This window comes from Lates calcarifer, linkage group LG21 (genome assembly GCF_001640805.2).
Source record: "Lates calcarifer isolate ASB-BC8 linkage group LG21, TLL_Latcal_v3, whole genome shotgun sequence".
Lineage (NCBI taxonomy): Eukaryota > Metazoa > Chordata > Actinopteri > Centropomidae > Lates > Lates calcarifer.
The window spans coordinates 621,450-644,262 of NC_066853.1; the positions used below are offsets into that span (position 1 = coordinate 621,450).

The window sequence follows — 22,813 nt, forward strand, 5'->3', positions numbered from 1 at the left end:
TTGAACAAAAAAGGAAATGAAATGACATCTTCCTATACTATGACCATGTTTGGAGGCCTTACTATACTATGACATTTTTATTTTTTGGATTACTTCTGCATTGCTTAAATATTACAGATAACACTTATTGTTACCTCTAATTATATTTACCATTATTTTGTACTTTTTGTACAAAATAATAATTATTTTTACTTTTTTTGTACTTTTACTTCAAAGTTTACAGACAACTTCTACTGTTGCAAACTACATCTAGGAAGAGATTACTTTGACTGTTAAATCTTCAGATATTCCTAGTTGCATTTATATTGCAGGTTACTTGCAGGTCTCTGTCCTGAACCTCTCTGCGATCGTGAACTACGTCTCTGTGATCGCAGACAATATCTCTGTTTATGGACAAAGTCTCCATGATCATGTATCGACAATATCTTTCTGATCCCAGGCACTGCCGTTGAATCGGGGAACTCCGCCACTACCGACTCTTGCACGTCTCTGTGAGTCATAGACAACATCTCTGATCGTGGACCATGTCTCTCAGATCGTGGACAAAGTGGTGACACCTAGAGGAAATCAAAGAATAACGTACAATGGAAAATGATCAGTACACTACTACCTATTCCTCATCAACAGTTTAACCATGAAAACACAGAGAAGTATTCAACATTAAAGCTGAACCACAACATTCGACCGTTTTACATGACTTAGTGTAAAACATTTTTACAGTTTTGCTCATAAGAATTTGTGATTTCTTGGCCATTTTACAGAGAAGATGAATGATAATTCAAAAACTTTTCTTTCACTCATGGTTAGTGGTTGGGTGAAGTCATTTATTATCAAACAATTGTGTTTGCTCTTTTAAATCATAATGACAACAGAAACTACCCAATTGACCCTGATCAAAAGTTTATATACCCTGGAGGTTTTGGCCTGATAACATACACACAAGTTGACACACACAAGTTTAAATGGCTGCTCAAGGTAACCATCCTCACCTGTGATCTGTTTGTTTGTAATCAATGTGTGTGTATAAAAGGTCAGCGAGTTTCTGGGCTCCTGACAGACCCCTGCATGTTTCATCCAGTGCTCCACTGACATTGTTGGATTCTGAGTCATGTGATGCACAATAAGGAGGCACTTGAAGAAAATGGGCTGCATGGTTGAGTCGCAGGAAGAAAATTACTACACCAATGCCACAAAGCAACCCGCTTACAATACGCCAAACAGCACAGAGACACGCCTCAAAACTTGTATAACAAAGTTAGTTGGAGTGATGAGACTGAAACTGAACTTTTTGGCCACAACCATAAACATTACATTTGGAGAGGAGTCAACAAGGCCTATGATGAAAGGTACACCATTCCTACTGCGAAACACAGAGGTGGTTCGCTGATGTTTTGGGGATGTGTGAGCTACAAAGGCACAGGGAACTTGGTCAAAATTGATGGCAAGATGAATGCAGCATGTTATCAGAAAATATTAGAGGAAAATGCACTAATCAGCCCGGAAGCTGCGCGTGGGACGTACTTGGACGTTCCAACATGACAATGATCCAAAACACAAGGCCAAGTGAACCGGTCATTGGCTACAGCAGAAAAAAGTGAAGGTTCTGGAGTGGCCATCTCAGTCTCCTGACCTCAATATCATTGAGCCACTCTGGGGAGATCTCAAACGTGCAGTTCATGCAAGACAGCCCAGAAATTTACAGGAACTGGAGGCTTTTTGCCAAGAAGAATGGGCAGCTTTACCATCTGAGAAAATAAAGCGCCTTATCCACAACTACCACAAAAGACTTCAAGCTGTCTTTGATGTTAAAGGGGGCAACACATGGTATTAAGAACTAGGGTATATAAACTTTTCATCAGGGTCATTTGGGTAGTTTCTGTTGTCATTATGATTTAAAAGAGCAAACACAATTGTTTGATAATAAATGACTTCACCCAACCACTAACAATGAGTGAAAGAAACGTTTTTGTATTATCATTCATATTCTCTGAAAAATGGCCAAGAAATCACAAATTCTGCCAGTGTATGTAAACTTATGAGCACTGTATGTCTTACTATACTATGACTTTTTTTTTACATTTTTCATGCAAAATGATCAGTACACTACTACCTATTCTTCATCAACAGTTTAACCATGAAAACAGAAATATTCTACATTACAGCTGAACCACAACATTCGGCGGTTTTACTTGACTTTGTATAGAATGACATTTTTATGTCTTACTACACAATGACATTTTTTGATATTTTCGATGGTTTACTATACTGAAACAATTTACCTTCACTTTAGATTTAGATTTTTTTGCAGTTTTTTTTAATAGAAATAAAAATATTTTCTTACCGTCTTCATTATATGAGGACTCAGTGATCGTGGACTACGTCTCTGAGATCATGGACAAAGTCTCTGCGATCATCGACAATGTCTCCATGAACGCCGGCAGTGCCGACTTATCGGGGACCGAGTCACCACGAGTCACGGACAATGTCTCTGATCGAGGACGATGTCTCCCTCATCCTCAACAATGTCTCTCCGATCATGGACGACGTCTCAGCGATGGTGGACGATGTCGTCTGTGATTGCGGACTACGTCTCTGATCGCGGACAATGTCTCTGAGATTATGGACAAAGTCTCAGCGATCATTGACAATGTCTCCATGAACGCCGGCAGTGCCGACTTATCGGGGACCGAGTCACCACGAGTCACGGGACAATGTCTCTGATCGTGGACGATGTCTCCCTCATCCTCAACAATGTCTCTCCGATCATGGACGACGTCTCAGCAATTGTGGACGATGTTGTGGACGAAATGGTGACACCTGGTCTTCTGTGATGGGGGACTACGTCTCTGTGATCGCGGACAATGTCTCTGAGATTATGGACAAAGTCTCAGCGATCATTGACAATGTGTCTGTGATCGTGGACCAAGTCTCTGATGATAGACTGTTTCACTGTGATCATTAACAATGTCAGCTGATCGCGGTCATGCCGTCGAATCGAGGAACCACAGTGTCACTACCGATTCTTGCGCAGAGCTCTGCGAAGCAGCGACAATGTCTCTGACCATGGACAACGTCTCTCTCATCTTTGACAAGGTCTCTGCAATCACGGACAACGTCTCTGATCGTGGACGATGTCTCCCTCATCCTCAACAATGTCTCTCCGATCATGGACGACGTCTCAGCAATTGTGGATGATGTTGTGGACGAAGTGGTGACACCTGGAGGAAATCAAAGAGAAACATACAAAGGAAAAATGATCAATACTCTACTACTTTAATATAGTATGACTTTTTTGACTACACGCTACACTAAGATGTTTGTGTGGCATTTGTGACCACATCCTACAGTACGACATTTCATAAAATTTTTGACAACGTGTTATACTGTGATTTATTCTGGTTACAATTGTAAGGGCTTAATATACTATTAGTTTTTTGACATTTTAAAAACGTTAATTTATGATATTATTTGAAATATCTTTATTATGATTATTATTAATAATTTTATTTTTTTTACATGTTCAATGCCGATCACTCCTATTATTACACTTTTCTGATATACTGAACATAAACAGTTTAACGTCAGTGCTCTGTGTTGGACAGTTGATGCAAAGCTGTTTGTGAATTACCTGGAGGCCTCTGTCCTGGTCTCAAAGAACGTCACTGTACGAAGACTCTCTGCGATCGCGGACAATGTCTCTGAGATTATGGACAAAGTCTCAGCGATCATTGACAATGTCTCCATGAACGCCGGCAGTGCCGACTTATCGGGGACCGAGTCACCACGAGTCACGGACAATGTCTCTGATCGAGGACGATGTCTCCCTCATCCTCAACAATGTCTCTCCGATCATGGACGACGTCTCAGCGATGGTGGACGATGTCGTCTGTGATTGCGGACTACGTCTCTGATCGCGGACAATGTCTCTGAGATTATGGACAAAGTCTCAGCGATCATTGACAATGTCTCCATGAACGCCGGCAGTGCCGACTTATCGGGACCGAGTCACCACGAGTCACGGGACAATGTCTCTGATCGTGGACGATGTCTCCCTCATCCTCAACAATGTCTCTCCGATCATGGACGACGTCTCAGCAATTGTGGACGATGTTGTGGACGAAATGGTGACACCTGGTCTTCTGTGATGGGGGACTACGTCTCTGTGATCGCGGACAATGTCTCTGAGATTATGGACAAAGTCTCAGCGATCATTGACAATGTGTCTGTGATCGTGGACCAAGTCTCTGATGATAGACTGTTTCACTGTGATCATTAACAATGTCAGCTGATCGCGGTCATGCCGTCGAATCGAGGAACCACAGTGTCACTACCGATTCTTGCGCAGAGCTCTGCGAAGCAGCGACAATGTCTCTGACCATGGACAACGTCTCTCTCATCTTTGACAAGGTCTCTGCAATCACGGACACACGTCTCTGATCGTGGACGATGTCTCCCTCATCCTCAACAATGTCTCCTCCGATCATGGACGACGTCTCAGCAATTGTGGATGATGTTGTGGAACGAAGTGGTGACACCTGGAGGAAATCAAAGAGAAACATACAAAGGAAAATGATCAATACTCTACTACTTTAATATAGTATGACTTTTTTGACTACACGCTACACTAAGATGTTTGTTGGCATTTGTGACCACATCCTAACAGTACGACATTTCATAAAATTTTTGACAACGTGTTATACTGTGATTTATTCTGGTTACAATTGTAAGGGCTTAATATACTATTAGTTTTTTGACATTTTAAAAACGTTAATTTATGATATTATTTGAAATATCTTTATTATGATTATTATTAATAATTTTATTTTTTTACATGTTCAATGCCGATCACTCCTATTATTACACTTTTCTGATATACTGAACATAAACAGTTTTAACGTCAGTGCTCTGTGTTGGACAGTTGATGCAAAGCTGTTTGTGAATTACCTGGAGGCCTCTGTCCTGGTCTCAAAGAACGTCACTGTACGAAGACTCTCTGCGATCGCAGACAATGTCTCTGAGATTATGGACAAAGTCTCTGCGATCATCGACAATGTCTCCATGAACGCCGGCAGTGCCGACTTATCGGGGGACCGAGTCACCACGAGTCACGGACAATGTCTCTGATCGAGGACGATGTCTCCCTCATCCTCAACAATGTCTCTCCGATCATGGACGACGTCTCAGCGATGGTGGACGATGTCGTCTGTGATTGCGGACTACGTCTCTGATCGGCGGACAATGTCTCTGAGATTATGGACAAAGTCTCAGCGATCATTGACAATGTCTCCATGAACGCCGGCAGTGCCGACTTATCGGGGACCGAGTCACCACGAGTCACGGGACAATGTCTCTGATCGTGGACGATGTCTCCCTCATCCTCAACAATGTCTCTCCGATCATGGACGACGTCTCAGCAATTGTGGACGATGTTGTGGACGAAATGGTGACACCTGGTCTTCTGTGATGGGGGACTACGTCTCTGTGATCGCGGACAATGTCTCTGAGATTATGGACAAAGTCTCAGCGATCATTGACAATGTGTCTGTGATCGTGGACCAAGTCTCTGATGATAGACTGTTTCACTGTGATCATTAACAATGTCAGCTGATCGCGGTCAATGCCGTCGAATCGAGGAACCACAGTGTCACTACCGATTCTTGCGCAGAGCTCTGCGAAGCAGCGACAATGTCTCTGGACCATGGACAACGTCTCTCTCATCTTTGACAAGGTCTCTGCATCACGGACAACGTCTCTGATCGTGGACGATGTCTCCCTCATCCTCAACAATGTCTCTCCGATCATGGACGACGTCTCAGCAATTGTGGATGATGTTGTGGACGAAGTGGTGACACCTGGAGGAAATCAAAGAGAAACATACAAAGGAAAATGATCAATACTCTACTACTTTAATATAGTATGACTTTTTTGACTACACGCTACACTAAGATGTTTGTGTGGCATTTGTGACCACATCCTACAGTACGACATTTCATAAAATTTTTGACAACGTGTTATACTGTGATTTATTCTGGTTACAATTGTAAGGGCTTTAATATACTATTAGTTTTTTGACATTTTAAAAAACGTTAATTTATGATATTATTTGAAATATCTTTATTATGATTATTATTAATAATTTTATTTTTTTACATGTTCAATGCCGATCACTCCTATTATTACACTTTTCTGATATACTGAACATAAACAGTTTAACGTCAGTGCTCTGTGTTGGACAGTTGATGCAAAGCTGTTTGTGAATTACCTGGAGGCCTCTGTCCTGGTCTCAAAGAACGTCACTGTACGAAGACTCTCTGCGATCGCGGACAATGTCTCTGAGATTATGGACAAAGTCTCAGCGATCATTGACAATGTCTCCATGAACGCCGGCAGTGCCGACTTATCGGGGACCGAGTCACCACGAGTCACGGACAATGTCTCTGATCGAGGACGATGTCTCCCTCATCCTCAACAATGTCTCTCCGATCATGGACGACGTCTCAGCGATGGTGGACGATGTCGTCTGTGATTGCGGACTACGTCTCTGATCGCGGACAATGTCTCTGAGATTATGGACAAAGTCTCAGCGATCATTGACAATGTCTCCATGAACGCCGGCAGTGCCGACTTATCGGGGACCGAGTCACCACGAGTCACGGGACAATGTCTCTGATCGTGGACGATGTCTCCCTCATCCTCAACAATGTCTCTCCGATCATGGACGACGTCTCAGCAATTGTGGACGATGTTGTGGACGAAATGGTGACACCTGGTCTTCTGTGATGGGGGACTACGTCTCTGTGATCGCGGACAATGTCTCTGAGATTATGGACAAAGTCTCAGCGATCATTGACAATGTGTCTGTGATCGTGGACCAAGTCTCTGATGATAGACTGTTTCACTGTGATCATTAACAATGTCAGCTGATCGCGGTCATGCCGTCGAATCGAGGAACCACAGTGTCACTACCGATTCTTGCGCAGAGCTCTGCGAAGCAGCGACAATGTCTCTGACCATGGACAACGTCTCTCTCATCTTTGACAAGGTCTCTGCAATCACGGACAACGTCTCTGATCGTGGACGATGTCTCCCTCATCCTCAACAATGTCTCTCCGATCATGGACGACGTCTCAGCAATTGTGGATGATGTTGTGGACGAAGTGGTGACACCTGGAGGAAATCAAAGAGAAACATACAAAGGAAAATGATCAATACTCTACTACTTTAATATAGTATGACTTTTTTGACTACACGCTACACTAAGATGTTTGTGTGGCATTTGTGACCACATCCTACAGTACGACATTTCATAAAATTTTTGACAACGTGTTATACTGTGATTTATTCTGGTTACAATTGTAAGGGCTTAATATACTATTAGTTTTTTGACATTTTAAAAACGTTAATTTATGATATTATTTGAAATATCTTTATTATGATTATTATTAATAATTTTATTTTTTTACATGTTCAATGCCGATCACTCCTATTATTACACTTTTCTGATATACTGAACATAAACAGTTTAACGTCAGTGCTCTGTGTTGGACAGTTGATGCAAAGCTGTTTGTGAATTACCTGGAGGCCTCTGTCCTGGTCTCAAAGAACGTCACTGTACGAAGACTCTCTGCGATCGCAGACAATGTCTCTGAGATTATGGACAAAGTCTCTGCGATCATCGACAATGTCTCCATGAACGCCGGCAGTGCCGACTTATCGGGGACCGAGTCACCACGAGTCACGGACAATGTCTCTGATCGAGGACGATGTCTCCCTCATCCTCAACAATGTCTCTCCGATCATGGACGACGTCTCAGCGATGGTGGACGATGTCGTCTGTGATTGCGGACTACGTCTCTGATCGCGGACAATGTCTCTGAGATTATGGACAAAGTCTCAGCGATCATTGACAATGTCTCCATGAACGCCGGCAGTGCCGACTTATCGGGGACCGAGTCACCACGAGTCACGGGACAATGTCTCTGATCGTGGACGATGTCTCCCTCATCCTCAACAATGTCTCTCCGATCATGGACGACGTCTCAGCAATTGTGGACGATGTTGTGGACGAAATGGTGACACCTGGTCTTCTGTGATGGGGGACTACGTCTCTGTGATCGCGGACAATGTCTCTGAGATTATGGACAAAGTCTCAGCGATCATTGACAATGTGTCTGTGATCGTGGACCAAGTCTCTGATGATAGACTGTTTCACTGTGATCATTAACAATGTCAGCTGATCGCGGTCATGCCGTCGAATCGAGGAACCACAGTGTCACTACCGATTCTTGCGCAGAGCTCTGCGAAGCAGCGACAATGTCTCTGACCATGGACAACGTCTCTCTCATCTTTGACAAGGTCTCTGCGACCACGGACAACGTCTCTGATCGTGGACGATGTCTCCCTCATCCTCAACAATGTCTCTCCGATCATGGACGACGTCTCAGCAATTGTGGATGATGATGTGGACGAAGTGGTGACACCTGGAGGACATCAAAGAGAAACATACAAAGGAAAATGATCAATACTCTACTACTTTAATATAGTATGACTTTTTTGACTACACGCTACACTAAGATGTTTGTGTGGCATTTGTGACCACATCCTACAGTACGACATTTCATAAAATTTTTGACAACGTGTTATACTGTGATTTATTTTGGTTACAATTGTAATGGCTTAATATACTATTAGTTTTTTGACATTTTAAAAACGTTAATTTATGATATTATTTGAAATATCTTTATTATGATTATTATTAATAATTTTAGTTTTTTACATGTTCAATGCCGATCACTCCTATTATTACACTTTTCTGATATACTGAACATAAACAGTTTAACGTCAGTGCTCTGTGTTGGACAGTTGATGCAAAGCTGTTTGTGAATTACCTGGAGGCCTCTGTCCTGGTCTCAAAGAACGTCACTGTACGAAGACTCTCTGCGATCGCAGACAATGTCTCTGAGATCATGGACAAAGTCTCTGCGATCATCGACAATGTCTCCATGAACGCCGGCAGTGCCGACTTATCGGGGACCGAGTCACCACGAGTCACGGACAATGTCTCTGATCGAGGACGATGTCTCCCTCATCCTCAACAATGTCTCTCCGATCATGGACGACGTCTCAGCGATGGTGGACGATGTCGTCTGTGATTGCGGACTACGTCTCTGATCGCGGACAATGTCTCTGAGATTATGGACAAAGTCTCAGCGATCATTGACAATGTCTCCATGAACGCCGGCAGTGCCGACTTATCGGGGACCGAGTCACCACGAGTCACGGGACAATGTCTCTGATCGTGGACGATGTCTCCCTCATCCTCAACAATGTCTCTCCGATCATGGACGACGTCTCAGCAATTGTGGACGATGTTGTGGACGAAATGGTGACACCTGGTCTTCTGTGATGGGGGACTACGTCTCTGTGATCGCGGACAATGTCTCTGAGATTATGGACAAAGTCTCAGCGATCATTGACAATGTGTCTGTGATCGTGGACCAAGTCTCTGATGATAGACTGTTTCACTGTGATCATTAACAATGTCAGCTGATCGCGGTCATGCCGTCGAATCGAGGAACCACAGTGTCACTACCGATTCTTGCGCAGAGCTCTGCGAAGCAGCGACAATGTCTCTGACCATGGACAACGTCTCTCTCATCTTTGACAAGGTCTCTGCAATCACGGACAACGTCTCTGATCGTGGACGATGTCTCCCTCATCCTCAACAATGTCTCTCCGATCATGGACGACGTCTCAGCAATTGTGGATGATGTTGTGGACGAAGTGGTGACACCTGGAGGACATCAAAGAGAAACATACAAAGGAAAATGATCAATACTCTACTACTTTAATATAGTATGACTTTTTTGACTACACACTACACTAAGATGTTTGTGTGGCATTTGTGACCACATCCTACAGTACGACATTTCATAAAATTTTTGACAACGTGTTATACTGTGATTTATTCTGGTTACAATTGTACGGGCTTAATATACTATTAGTTTTTTGACATTTTAAAAACGTTAATTTATGATATTATTTGAAATATCTTTATTATGATTATTATTAATAATTTTATTTTTTTACATGTTCAATGCCGATCACTCCTATTATTACACTTTTCTGATATACTGAACATAAACAGTTTAACGTCAGTGCTCTGTGTTGGACAGTTGATGTAAAGCTGTTTGTGAATTACCTGGAGGCCTCTGTCCTGGTCTCAAAGAACGTCACTGTACGAAGACTCTCTGCGATCGCAGACAATGTCTCTGAGATTATGGACAAAGTCTCTGCGATCATCGACAATGTCTCCATGAACGCCGGCAGTGCCGACTTATCGGGGACCGAGTCACCACGAGTCACGGACAATGTCTCTGATCGAGGACGATGTCTCCCTCATCCTCAACAATGTCTCTCCGATCATGGACGACGTCTCAGCGATGGTGGACGATGTCGTCTGTGATTGCGGACTACGTCTCTGATCGCGGACAATGTCTCTGAGATTATGGACAAAGTCTCAGCGATCATTGACAATGTCTCCATGAACGCCGGCAGTGCCGACTTATCGGGGACCGAGTCACCACGAGTCACGGGACAATGTCTCTGATCGTGGACGATGTCTCCCTCATCCTCAACAATGTCTCTCCGATCATGGACGACGTCTCAGCAATTGTGGACGATGTTGTGGACGAAATGGTGACACCTGGTCTTCTGTGATGGGGGACTACGTCTCTGTGATCGCGGACAATGTCTCTGAGATTATGGACAAAGTCTCAGCGATCATTGACAATGTGTCTGTGATCGTGGACCAAGTCTCTGATGATAGACTGTTTCACTGTGATCATTAACAATGTCAGCTGATCGCGGTCATGCCGTCGAATCGAGGAACCACAGTGTCACTACCGATTCTTGCGCAGAGCTCTGCGAAGCAGCGACAATGTCTCTGACCATGGACAACGTCTCTCTCATCTTTGACAAGGTCTCTGCAATCACGGACAACGTCTCTGATCGTGGACGATGTCTCCCTCATCCTCAACAATGTCTCTCCGATCATGGACGACGTCTCAGCAATTGTGGATGATGTTGTGGACGAAGTGGTGACACCTGGAGGACATCAAAGAGAAACATACAAAGGAAAATGATCAATACTCTACTACTTTAATATAGTATGACTTTTTTGACTACACGCTACACTAAGATGTTTGTGTGGCATTTGTGACCACATCCTACAGTACGACATTTTATAAAATTTTTGACAACGTGTTATACTGTGATTTATTTTGGTTACAATTGTAATGGCTTAATATACTATTAGTTTTTTGACATTTTAAAAACGTTAATTTATGATATTATTTGAAATATCTTTATTATGATTATTATTAATAATTTTATTTTTTTACATGTTCAATGCCGATCACTCCTATTATTACACTTTTCTGATATACTGAACATAAACAGTTTAACGTCAGTGCTCTGTGTTGGACAGTTGATGCAAAGCTGTTTGTGAATTACCTGGAGGCCTCTGTCCTGGTCTCAAAGAACGTCACTGTACGAAGACTCTCTGCGATCGCAGACAATGTCTCTGAGATCATGGACAAAGTCTCTGCGATCATCGACAATGTCTCCATGAACGCCGGCAGTGCCGACTTATCGGGGACCGAGTCACCACGAGTCACGGGACAATGTCTCTGATCGTGGACGATGTCTCCCTCATCCTCAACAATGTCTCTCCGATCATGGACGACGGCTCAGCGATGGTGGACGATGTCGTCTGTGATTGCGGACTACGTCTCTGATCGCGGACAATGTCTCTGAGATTATGGACAAAGTCTCAGCGATCATTGACAATGTCTCCATGAACGCCGGCAGTGCCGACTTATCGGGGACCGAGTCACCACGAGTCACGGGACAATGTCTCTGATCGTGGACGATGTCTCCCTCATCCTCAACAATGTCTCTCCGATCATGGACGACGTCTCAGCAATTGTGGACGATGTTGTGGACGAAATGGTGACACCTGGTCTTCTGTGATGGAGGACTACGTCTCTGTGATCGCGGACAATGTCTCTGAGATTATGGACAAAGTCTCAGCGATCATTGACAATGTGTCTGTGATTGTGGACCAAGTCTCTGATGATAGACTGTTTCACTGTGATCATTAACAATGTCAGCTGATCGCGGTCATGCCGTCGAATCGAGGAACCACAGTGTCACTACCGATTCTTGCGCAGAGCTCTGCGAAGCAGCGACAATGTCTCTGACCATGGACAACGTCTCTCTCATCTTTGACAAGGTCTCTGCGATCACGGACAACGTCTCTGATCGTGGACGATGTCTCCCTCATCCTCAACAATGTCTCTCCGATCATGGACGACGTCTCAGCAATTGTGGATGATGTTGTGGACGAAGTGGTGACACCTGGAGGAAATCAAAGAGAAACATACAAAGGAAAATGATCAATACTCTACTACTTTAATATAGTATGACTTTTTTGACTACACGCTACACTAAGATGTTTGTGTGGCATTTGTGACCACATCCTACAGTACGACATTTCATAAAATTTTTGACAACGTGTTATACTGTGATTTATTTTGGTTACAATTGTAATGGCTTAATATACTATTAGTTTTTTGACATTTTAAAAACGTTAATTTATGATATTATTTGAAATATCTTTATTATGATTATTATTAATAATTTTATTTTTTTACATGTTCAATGCCGATCACTCCTATTATTACACTTTTCTGATATACTGAACATAAACAGTTTAACGTCAGTGCTCTGTGTTGGACAGTTGATGCAAAGCTGTTTGTGAATTACCTGGAGGCCTCTGTCCTGGTCTCAAAGAACGTCACTGTACGAAGACTCTCTGCGATCGCAGACAATGTCTGTGAGATCATGGACAAAGTCTCTGCGATCATCGACAATGTCTCCATGAACGCCGGCAGTGCGGCTTATCGGGGACCGAGTCACCACGAGTCACGGACAATGTCTCTGATCGTGGACGATGTCTCCCTCATCCTCAACAATGTCTCTCCGATCATGGACGACGGCTCAGCGATGGTGGACGATGTCGCCTGTGATTGCGGACTACGTCTCTGATCGCGGACAATGTCTCTGAGATTATGGACAAAGTCTCAGCGATCATTGACAATGTCTCCATGAACGCCGGCAGTGCCGACTTATCGGGGACCGAGTCACCACGAGTCACGGGACAATGTCTCTGATCGTGGACGATGTCTCCCTCATCCTCAACAATGTCTCTCCGATCATGGACGACGTCTCAGCAATTGTGGACGATGTTGTGGACGAAATGGTGACACCTGGTCTTCTGTGATGGGGGACTACGTCTCTGTGATCGCGGACAATGTCTCTGAGATTATGGACAAAGTCTCAGCGATCATTGACAATGTGTCTGTGATCGTGGACCAAGTCTCTGATGATAGACTGTTTCACTGTGATCATTAACAATGTCAGCTGATCGCGGTCATGCCGTCGAATCGAGGAACCACAGTGTCACTACCGATTCTTGCGCAGAGCTCTGCGAAGCAGCGACAATGTCTCTGACCATGGACAACGTCTCTCTCATCTTTGACAAGGTCTCTGCGATCACGGACAACGTCTCTGATCGTGGACGATATCTCCCTCATCCTCAACAATGTCTCTCCGATCATGGACGACGTCTCAGCAATTGTGGATGATGTTGTGGACGAAGTGGTGACACCTGGAGGAAATCAAAGAGAAACATACAAAGGAAAATGATCAATACTCTACTACTTTAATATAGTATGACTTTTTTGACTACACGCTACACTAAGATGTTTGTGTGGCATTTGTGACCACATCCTACAGTACGACATTTTATAAAATTTTTGACAACGTGTTATACTGTGATTTATTTTGGTTACAATTGTAATGGCTTAATATACTATTAGTTTTTTGACATTTTAAAAACGTTAATTTATGATATTATTTGAAATATCTTTATTATGATTATTATTAATAATTTTATTTTTTTACATGTTCAATGCCGATCACTCCTATTATTACACTTTTCTGATATACTGAACATAAACAGTTTAACGTCAGTGCTCTGTATTGGACAGTTGATGCAAAGCTGTTTGTGAATTACCTGGAGGCCTCTGTCCTGGTCTCAAAGAACGTCACTGTACGAAGACTCTCTGCGATCGCGGACAATGTCTCTGAGATTATGGACAAAGTCTCAGCGATCATTGACAATGTCTCCATGAACGCCGGCAGTGCCAACTTATCGGGGACCGAGTCACCACGAGTCACGGACAATGTCTCTGATCGTGGACGATGTCTCCCTCATCCTCAACAATGTCTCTCCGATCATGGACGACGTCTCAGCGATGGTGGACGATGTCGTCTGTGATTGCGGACTACGTCTCTGATCGCGGACAATGTCTCTGAGATTATGGACAAAGTCTCAGCGATCATTGACAATGTGTCTGTGATCGTGGACCAAGTCTCTGATGATAGACTGTTTCACTGTGATCATTAACAATGTCAGCTGATCGCGGTCATGCCGTCGAATCGAGGAACCACAGTGTCACTACCGATTCTTGCGCAGAGCTCTGCGAAGCAGCGACAATGTCTCTGACCATGGACAACGTCTCTCTCATCTTTGACAAGGTCTCTGCGATCACGGACAACGTCTCTGATCGTGGACGATGTCTCCCTCATCCTCAACAATGTCTCTCCGATCATGGACGACGTCTCAGCAATTGTGGATGATGATGTGGACGAAGTGGTGACACCTGGAGGACATCAAAGAGAAACATACAAAGGAAAATGATCAATACTCTACTACTTTAATATAGTATGACTTTTTTGACTACACGCTACACTAAGATGTTTGTGTGGCATTTGTGACCACATCCTACAGTACGACATTTTATAAAATTTTTGACAACGTGTTATACTGTGATTTATTTTGGTTACAATTGTAATGGCTTAATATACTATTAGTTTTTTGACATTTTAAAAACGTTAATTTATGATATTATTTGAAATATCTTTATTATGATTATTATTAATAATTTTAGTTTTTTACATGTTCAATGCCGATCACTCCTATTATTACACTTTTCTGATATACTGAACATAAACAGTTTAACGTCAGTGCTCTGTGTTGGACAGTTGATGCAAAGCTGTTTGTGAATTACCTGGAGGCCTCTGTCCTGGTCTCAAAGAACGTCACTGTACGAAGACTCTCTGCGATCGCAGACAATGTCTCTGAGATCATGGACAAAGTCTCTGCGATCATCGACAATGTCTCCATGAACGCCGGCAGTGCCGACTTATTGGGGACCGAGTCACCACGAGTCACGGGACAATGTCTCTGATCGTGGACGATGTCTCCCTCATCCTCAACAATGTCTCTCCGATTGTGGACGATGTCATGGACGAAGTCGTGGACGAAGTGGTCACACCTGGAGGAAACCAAAGAGAAACATACAAAGGAAATTGATCAATACACTACTACCTATTCCTCAGTTTAACCATGAAAACACTATATAAATATTCAACATTTCAGCTGAACCACAACATTTAACAAACATTAGAGGTTGTTTCAGAAAATCAACAGTTGACTGTCATCACCTCCTGAAGAACAACAAGAAGTATTTGGGGAAAAGTCAAATGATTATTGATTGTGTGTCTATCAACTAATCACTGAAGCAGTCATGTGTGTTACTGTGAACTGCACAACAATAATAACACTATCAGTTAATTTGGAATTTCAACTTGTGTTTTTTATTCTTCAGTAAAAAGTCAGAGTATTTCTTCCACCACAGATGCTCACATAGAGAATCAGTTTTTCACATTTCAACCTCCTTCTTATTAACACACATTTAAAACATCTTTGTTTTGTGTTTTTTCATTTAATGAATAATAACCAAATATACAAAGGTCTTAACAGCAGCTAAAGTTAGTGTAGAAGTGGCCATTATAAACTAAAGATACTTTTAAATCATCCTCTGACCAACAGTTCAAATTAACAGACTTATGAACAAGTCACTCCAACATTTTATTTGTAGAGTTGATGGTGTTGTACAGTGCAGTCTAGTGTGTCTAACACAAACACATAATGAAGAGTTTCTGATCATGTCCAATCAAACTGAAGTTAAGATATTTTTCAATCCCATTTTGACTGATCCTGAACGATAACAATCCAAGACAGAACATTTAGTGTTGGTTCTGATGTGTTTGATATAGTTTGGTGAGAAGCTGAGGAGAGCTACAGTCACTTTGTCCACAGACAAAACACTGACAACTATTCTGATACATCGTTTTTAACACTTCTACTGATAATTAACAATAACTTCATTTAGCATTTGTTGGTTTTAATGTCTGATTCTGTCGTGAGGAGAGCTGCAATGAAAAAAGACAGTAAATCCACAGAGAAATCAGAGTGTGGACTAACTGGTCCTGGACTCATCTGGACTAGATCAAGAACCTTGAAATGAAGATTTTCTCTTTCAGAGTGAAACTGGTTTCTCTCAGTGATCTCAGCTCAGACTCTGTGAAGGGACACGCAGTTCAAATGGAGTTTTCAATCCTGAATTCAACACAAACTGAGCTCAGTCAAACATCAAGTCACCACAAACAAATGACTGATCACTAACATCCACAACAGAGGATCAATGGATGCTCATGGACAGATTACTACCTCTACACCTGGAATATGTCCCGGAAATAGACAAAAACCTGAGCGCGAGGAGAACGACCAGGGATGGACACACAAAGACCCACAACTACAGGATACAAGACAACCACAAAGAGACAAAAAGCTGGACAGAAGCTGATGTAAAACGATCAGAACCAGAAGCTAACCCGAAACAAACTGACTTCAGATGACCCGGATGGAACACACCATTACAGAGACACGACATGTCTGAACAGAGAGCGTGAAGAGATGGAAACAGACCGAGAGAGGCTCATTTAATGGACCCACAACTCATGTCAGAGAAACACTAACACTCTGAGCCACGCGATACAAACAACGGAACACAGCTAAAAGGTACCGCTAAGAGACGAGGCTAATGCTAAGGCTAACACTCCACGATAATGCTAATTAGTTAGCGCAGAGATGATTTGGACTCAGAAACACAAACACACTCGGACCCACGCGATAAAAACGAGGGAAAATGGCCGAAAAACAGAAGGCTAGTGCTAAAGCTAACGCTAGCCGTTCATGCTGATGCTAACCGCTAGATAGTTAGCTGTTAGCCTTACCTTAGCTGCCGGTGTGTTCAGGGTCCAGCCTCAGCCTCGACAGAAACAGCTCCAAACCTCGTTTTAACATCCAGACCTCTTCAGTAATGAAGTTTCACATCGCGCCAACAAACTGAAGCGACGAAACAACGATCCAAACATTGTTTTTACTCGGTATCACTGGACTCTGTTCATCCACCGCTCTGCTCTGCTCTGCTCTGCTCTCAGTCAGTCACGGCAACGGCATCACGTCATCAATGACGACACACGCCAGCCAGCGTAGCAGACAAAGCGCTGATTGGTCAGATGATCCTGCTCCGCCCACCTCCACTTGTGATTGGTTGAATCAGCGGAAGCTGTGACTCAGTCAAGAGTAAAAAGCGCGATGAACAGTTATAAAACAACTTTATTAACAGCTGCAGATATAATGAGAATTATATAGTTTTTATAAACTATATAATAATATATAATAATTTGCATATACCATTTTCCAGAGACATAAAATCTTACTTTTAATAGACCTATAATAGAAATCAGTGTGTTTTCATGGTATTTCTGATGTTAAGGCAGAATCACTCACTCTTAACTATGAGACTTTCACAGTAGGGATATAAATTTCAGTTTGAATAAAAAAGAGCTGTTTAAACTGAGATTGTGTGTAAACTTGACTTGTTTCAGGGCAGTGGGAATCACAGTCTATATTCATGAGGATATTTTCAAAGTGGCTCCATTAAGCGTCTGTGAATTTGTTATTAGCAGTGAACCATTCACACTCACATTCACACCAGCAGACACTTCACCATCAGGCAGAACACACAAACTCCACACACAATTTAGAATTTTACAGAGACAAAACGAGAACTTTGAACGTGTCTTTCTGTTTATTAACTTTCTGCTGCTGTGGACGTAAACATAAAATCAGATCAGTCATCATTTGATCATTAAAATAAAATCGTAACAAAAATCAGTTTTGTTTTGTCTTTTCTTTGGTCCTGACTTTTCTGCAGGCGTGATGAATTTCCCAAGCAGCACCTGAATGCACCAAACATTCATGGCTGTGGGGTGGGGGGAGGTTGGTGTCCAGGTGAAGTGAAGGTGGAGGACTGATGGGTGACTGGCAGGTGGTGGGCGTGTCTCAGCAGGTGACTGGCGGTTGGTGATTGGCTGTTTCATGCATCTGTAAAGAGAATTTAAAGGGACAGTTCAGTGTTTTAAACCCGTTACGTTATGTTCTCTGTGAATGACACTGACGGTGGCCCCACCTGTCCAGACGGGGGTGCTGTAGAGTGGGGGCGGGCTGTCAGGGGGAGGGGGGCGGGGCCTACCCTCGGCTGTTTGGTAGACGGCTCATGCCAATCCTGTCGATGGGAGGAGGATTGACTCGTCGCCGTGGCAACTCCACCACTTTGCTGCAAACAAAATGGAGGAAAGAGAGGTGAACGCTGGTTTGGCATCAAAACCTAAAGCAGGTTCCCAGAGGTCAAAGGTCATCCCACCTCTGCTTATTTGTCGCCTGTTTGGTTTCCATGGAGCTGACCGACAGGCGGTCCAGAGGTGCGCTGTTGCCGGGGAAACTCCTCTTCCTCTTCGGCTCCATGACGTCATTCTCCATCCTCACCAGGTCGTCCAATCGGAGCAGCTTCGCCGTCAGCTCCTCCCCCGCCTTCACGCCTCCGGGGCGGGGCCGGAGAGCTGCCAGGGGCCTGGACCCGGGCCGGGCTACGTGCTGCAACACAAGAACAGGCCAGGATAAGACTATATACTGAAACTATGTCCTGAATTTAAAGGAGTGTGAACTGAAACGGAGGGTTTGTGGGATAAGACTATGTACTGAAAATGAAACAGACTGGGATATGGCTATACACTGAAATGAAAGGGGAGTGTGATACGTCGATCTACTGAAACAAAACAAAACAAAAAAACATTTAAAGGAGTTTTATCTACAAACAGGCAGCTCCATCTGCTGATGAAGATCATGTGAAATGACTGAAAGCTCTGCAGCAGCGGCTAAAAAGACCTTAACTTGAATGCTGGATTTGAATAAAATGGGATCAGTCTAAACGCTGAGACACAGAGTGTGAAGTCGTGCAGGTTATTTTCTGTGAGGGAGGCTCCGTATAGAAAACACTGAGCTCAGCAGAGAAAAGCCCCCCCTGCTCCGCTCGCTGTTTTCCTCCGTCAGGACTCCGGGTCGTGGATCAGCTCTTACATCACGACCCCTGACGGCGAGCAGCTTCTGACTTCCTGTCCGCCCGCTGCCTCCGATGAGTCAGACGATCAGGTTTCATCCAGACTAAACAGAAACCGCCTGGAGGTTTCTCTCCCGCCGCCCGTCAGACCTCAGGGTTTCACTCGCTCTGATGTTCCATCATGTGATAGCAGCACCGGGGCCCCGTGAGGGAGGGGCCGTTTGATTTGGCCGTCAGGATGATTTGATTGGACACAATCTGATCTGCTGCTTCGCCTGATCCTGACCCTGATCCAGGTCTGAGGACTCTGAGAGACTCTGCTGAGAGCTGCTGCTGATGTTTAACAAACTGAACTACTGAAGACGTCTGAGTTTCCTCCAGCACCTGAATGCAACACGTATCTGCAGACTGGACTCATTAAAGTTGTATTTTAATTGTTAAAATGAACCTTGTGTTTATTTATGGACAAACTAAAACTCATGTGTTTCTAATGACCTGCAGTTCAGCTGTTCTCTACTTCAGCTGATGTCACTGTTATTATTATTATCAGAAACATGTTTGAAACATGCAGCTTTAAATGAAAGAATGACTGTGTGTGTGTGTCTGACCTGAGCTTGGTGTTGGACTCTGAAGCCGTCGACGCTGCAGAGCAGCAGAGCGACGGACACCAGGCCGGAGAACAGCAAACAGCCACAGAACTGCATCTGCAACGATGGACAAAAGAACAGCAGCACATGAACGCATCACTTCACCGCGGTGATGATCAAACTCTCTGCTCCACCTGAACACCTGTGGCTCTTCAGGTTCGATCTCCCTCTGACTGAGTCAGAGTTCAGAGTGAAGCTGAGCTGTAGATCAGTTAAACACCAGAGGTCATCTCTGAGATCCAGGAAACTGACGCAGACATCAACAGTTCATGGGTGTTTCAGTGGGACGACACAGTCTGAGCTCTGGTCTTTGTTTTGTGTTGATCAGGATGAGTGAGTGGAGGCAGCAGGGGGCGCTGCTGCTTTAAACACATGAAAACCTTCAACAGGTGAAGGTTTAACCTGCAGAGTCTGGATCAGAGGACTCAGGTGTGGAACAAAGTTTTCTGACGTTTTTAAAGTTGTCTCTCATGATTTAGACTTCACACACACACACACACACACACACACACACACACACACACACACAGCAGGACAGTTTTAGCTCAGCTGTATTGTCCAGCAACATCGGCTAATTTTAGCATTTTCCATCCCTGCAAATAAACGCCTTTTGACCGTCACATGCACTCCTGCTGACGTGCACGGTCCTGCATTCCCCCCCGACACACACACACACACACACACATATTATTCCTGCAAACAGATGCAGATACACACAGAAACACACTCACCCTCCAACGTCACACACATTCCTGATGATGCACAGACTCTCGTGCACGCTCCAACGTCTCCCACTCACACCACTGCTGATGCTGCAGCGCTCATTCATGCACGTGTGAGGACACACACACACACACACACACACACACACACACACACACACACACACACACTCTGCAAATTCTTCCATTCACAAAAATACCCTGTGTTTCCTGAACATCACCTTCACACTGACAAACTGCAGCTGACAGGAAAATACATTTAACACGGAATGAAACCTTTAACGCACCTGTTCATGATGGAATCTGTTTAACCAGGTGAGAGAGGTTAAAGCTAAAATCCTGCAGAGGATCACAGACACAGTCTGAGTGAAAACAAATGATTTCAGTCTAAAACAATGACCTGACACCACAAACATCAGCAGCTGGAGGAGGAAACACGACATGAAACAACATTAATCAACCAGAATAAATTCAAATCCAAACTTTCTGTCTCCGTCCTGTAAAAAGTTTAGGTGAGCAGCGAACGCATCCTGCAGAGAAAACAGAAACATCAGCTGCTGAAAAGACACAGATTTATTTTGCACCTGCAGGAGTGTGAACCTGTGCACACCTGCGTCTCACACACACACACACACACACACACACACACACACACACACACACACACACAGTATAAACAGAGTGTGTACCTTCAGTGTGGAGCCGACTCTCTGTGAGGAGGAGGAGTGTGTGTCCTGCTGCGTCGTCTCTTTCTCTGTCTTGTTGTGGCTTCACATCAGGTTTTATAGCAGCTGCCCGGGAATCTCCCGTCCAATCAGCAGCCTCCGCTCCTGTGACCTCACTTCCTGTGCCTCTTTTCCACTGTGTGTGTGTGTGTGTGTGTAACATTTCGTCATCAGGACCATTACCTGTTAATGAAAGCTCCTGGGAGTAATCACCTCCTCCTCCTGGTTCCAGGTCAACAGAGTCCTGGACTGAGGATCAGAAAATGAGAGGATGAGTTGGACTCAGAAACAGAATCAGAAACAGCTTCATCTTCAGGATGAAAAACTGACTCTGAACATGAGACGTTCACCAGCCTCAAACACGTTATTTTAACCCAAACCAGGATGTTTCTGTGATCCAGACCAGGTCAGAACCACAGCAACGTCACATCGAGACTCTTCTGGTCTGATCCAGCACTCAAAGCTTCACACTGCACTAAACTCACATCAGGGACACTTCAGCATGTGGTCTGGAGGAGCTGGGGATCAAACCACCGACCTCCTGAGACACAGACGCCCTGGTTTCATATCACATTTTCACGATAGAGACGACCCAGAGTTCTGTCTGTGTCTTTCAGGTGTGATAATAAGAGTAAAACTGGTCAGAAGGTAAACCATACACCTTCATGCACCTTCAGTGTTTACTTCAGTGTCGAGTGTGAGGCCTCACAGTGTAGTCAGGCTGTTCTATGTTGTGGACGAGGAATGAAGAGAAAGTTTCGCAGCTGATTTCCCTGATGGACAGTCAGTGACTCCTCCTGCAGATCAACTGTCTGTGGAGTTTTATTTAGAGTTTTGTGAGACATGAATAAACCTGAAAGTTAAAGAGACGACTGCTGTTAAAGCAGCAGACTGGAGGATTTACTGACCTCTAGTGGTGAGAACACAGACTGCAGCCAACTGAAAACCTGTCCCCTGAACTCTCTACGGTGGCCGGCAGGGGACAAAACGACGTCAACTTCCACATCAACGAGTCTGTGAAGAAAACAGAATATTTTATTGATGTTATTAAATGTTAATAAGAGTCTTTAAAACCGCTCCCTGTGTAGATATAAACTGCTCATTGTAATCAAACGAAAACACAACAATGATCAGTTTCAGGTGATTAAACGCTGATAAAACCTGTGTTTTTGATGCTTGTAAATGTGTCACTCTGGAGTTTTAAAGCAGAGTTTCCAGATTTTCCCTCTGACCTGTTTCTGTCGTCGTTAAACTCTCTGGACAATCACTTTCCCTCCTTCCTT

General features: G+C 43.8%; 1 protein-coding gene and 1 long non-coding RNA gene across 6 annotated transcripts; both read right to left on the reverse strand.

Moving 5' to 3' along the window:
- Positions 1-216: 216 nt before the first annotated feature.
- LOC127139054 (uncharacterized) lies at positions 217-17,505 on the reverse strand. Of its 5 annotated transcripts, XR_007808884.1 has the most exons (8): positions 17,269-17,504; positions 15,198-15,464; positions 14,416-14,789; positions 11,515-12,067; positions 8,889-9,793; positions 6,263-7,167; positions 2,342-3,218; positions 233-557 (listed from the first exon to the last, which is right to left on the reverse strand). It is a non-coding gene; the product is annotated as an uncharacterized LOC127139054 (long non-coding RNA). The 5 variants fall into 5 exon arrangements; XR_007808885.1 differs by lacking the exon at positions 6,263-7,167 and having other exon boundaries at positions 236-557; XR_007808887.1 differs by lacking the exons at positions 233-557; positions 2,342-3,218 and adding an exon at positions 5,737-5,852.
- Positions 17,506-18,093: 588 nt separating this feature from the next.
- ostn (osteocrin) lies at positions 18,094-21,988 on the reverse strand. The gene is made up of 5 exons (XM_018662853.2): positions 21,495-21,988; positions 20,045-20,140; positions 18,744-18,973; positions 18,510-18,656; positions 18,094-18,424 (listed from the first exon to the last, which is right to left on the reverse strand). Exons 2-4 carry the CDS (start codon positions 20,138-20,140, stop codon positions 18,569-18,571), a joined length of 414 nt encoding a protein of 137 aa, XP_018518369.1. The 5' UTR covers positions 21,495-21,988; the 3' UTR covers positions 18,094-18,424; positions 18,510-18,568.
- Between the last annotated feature and the right edge of the window lie 825 nt (positions 21,989-22,813).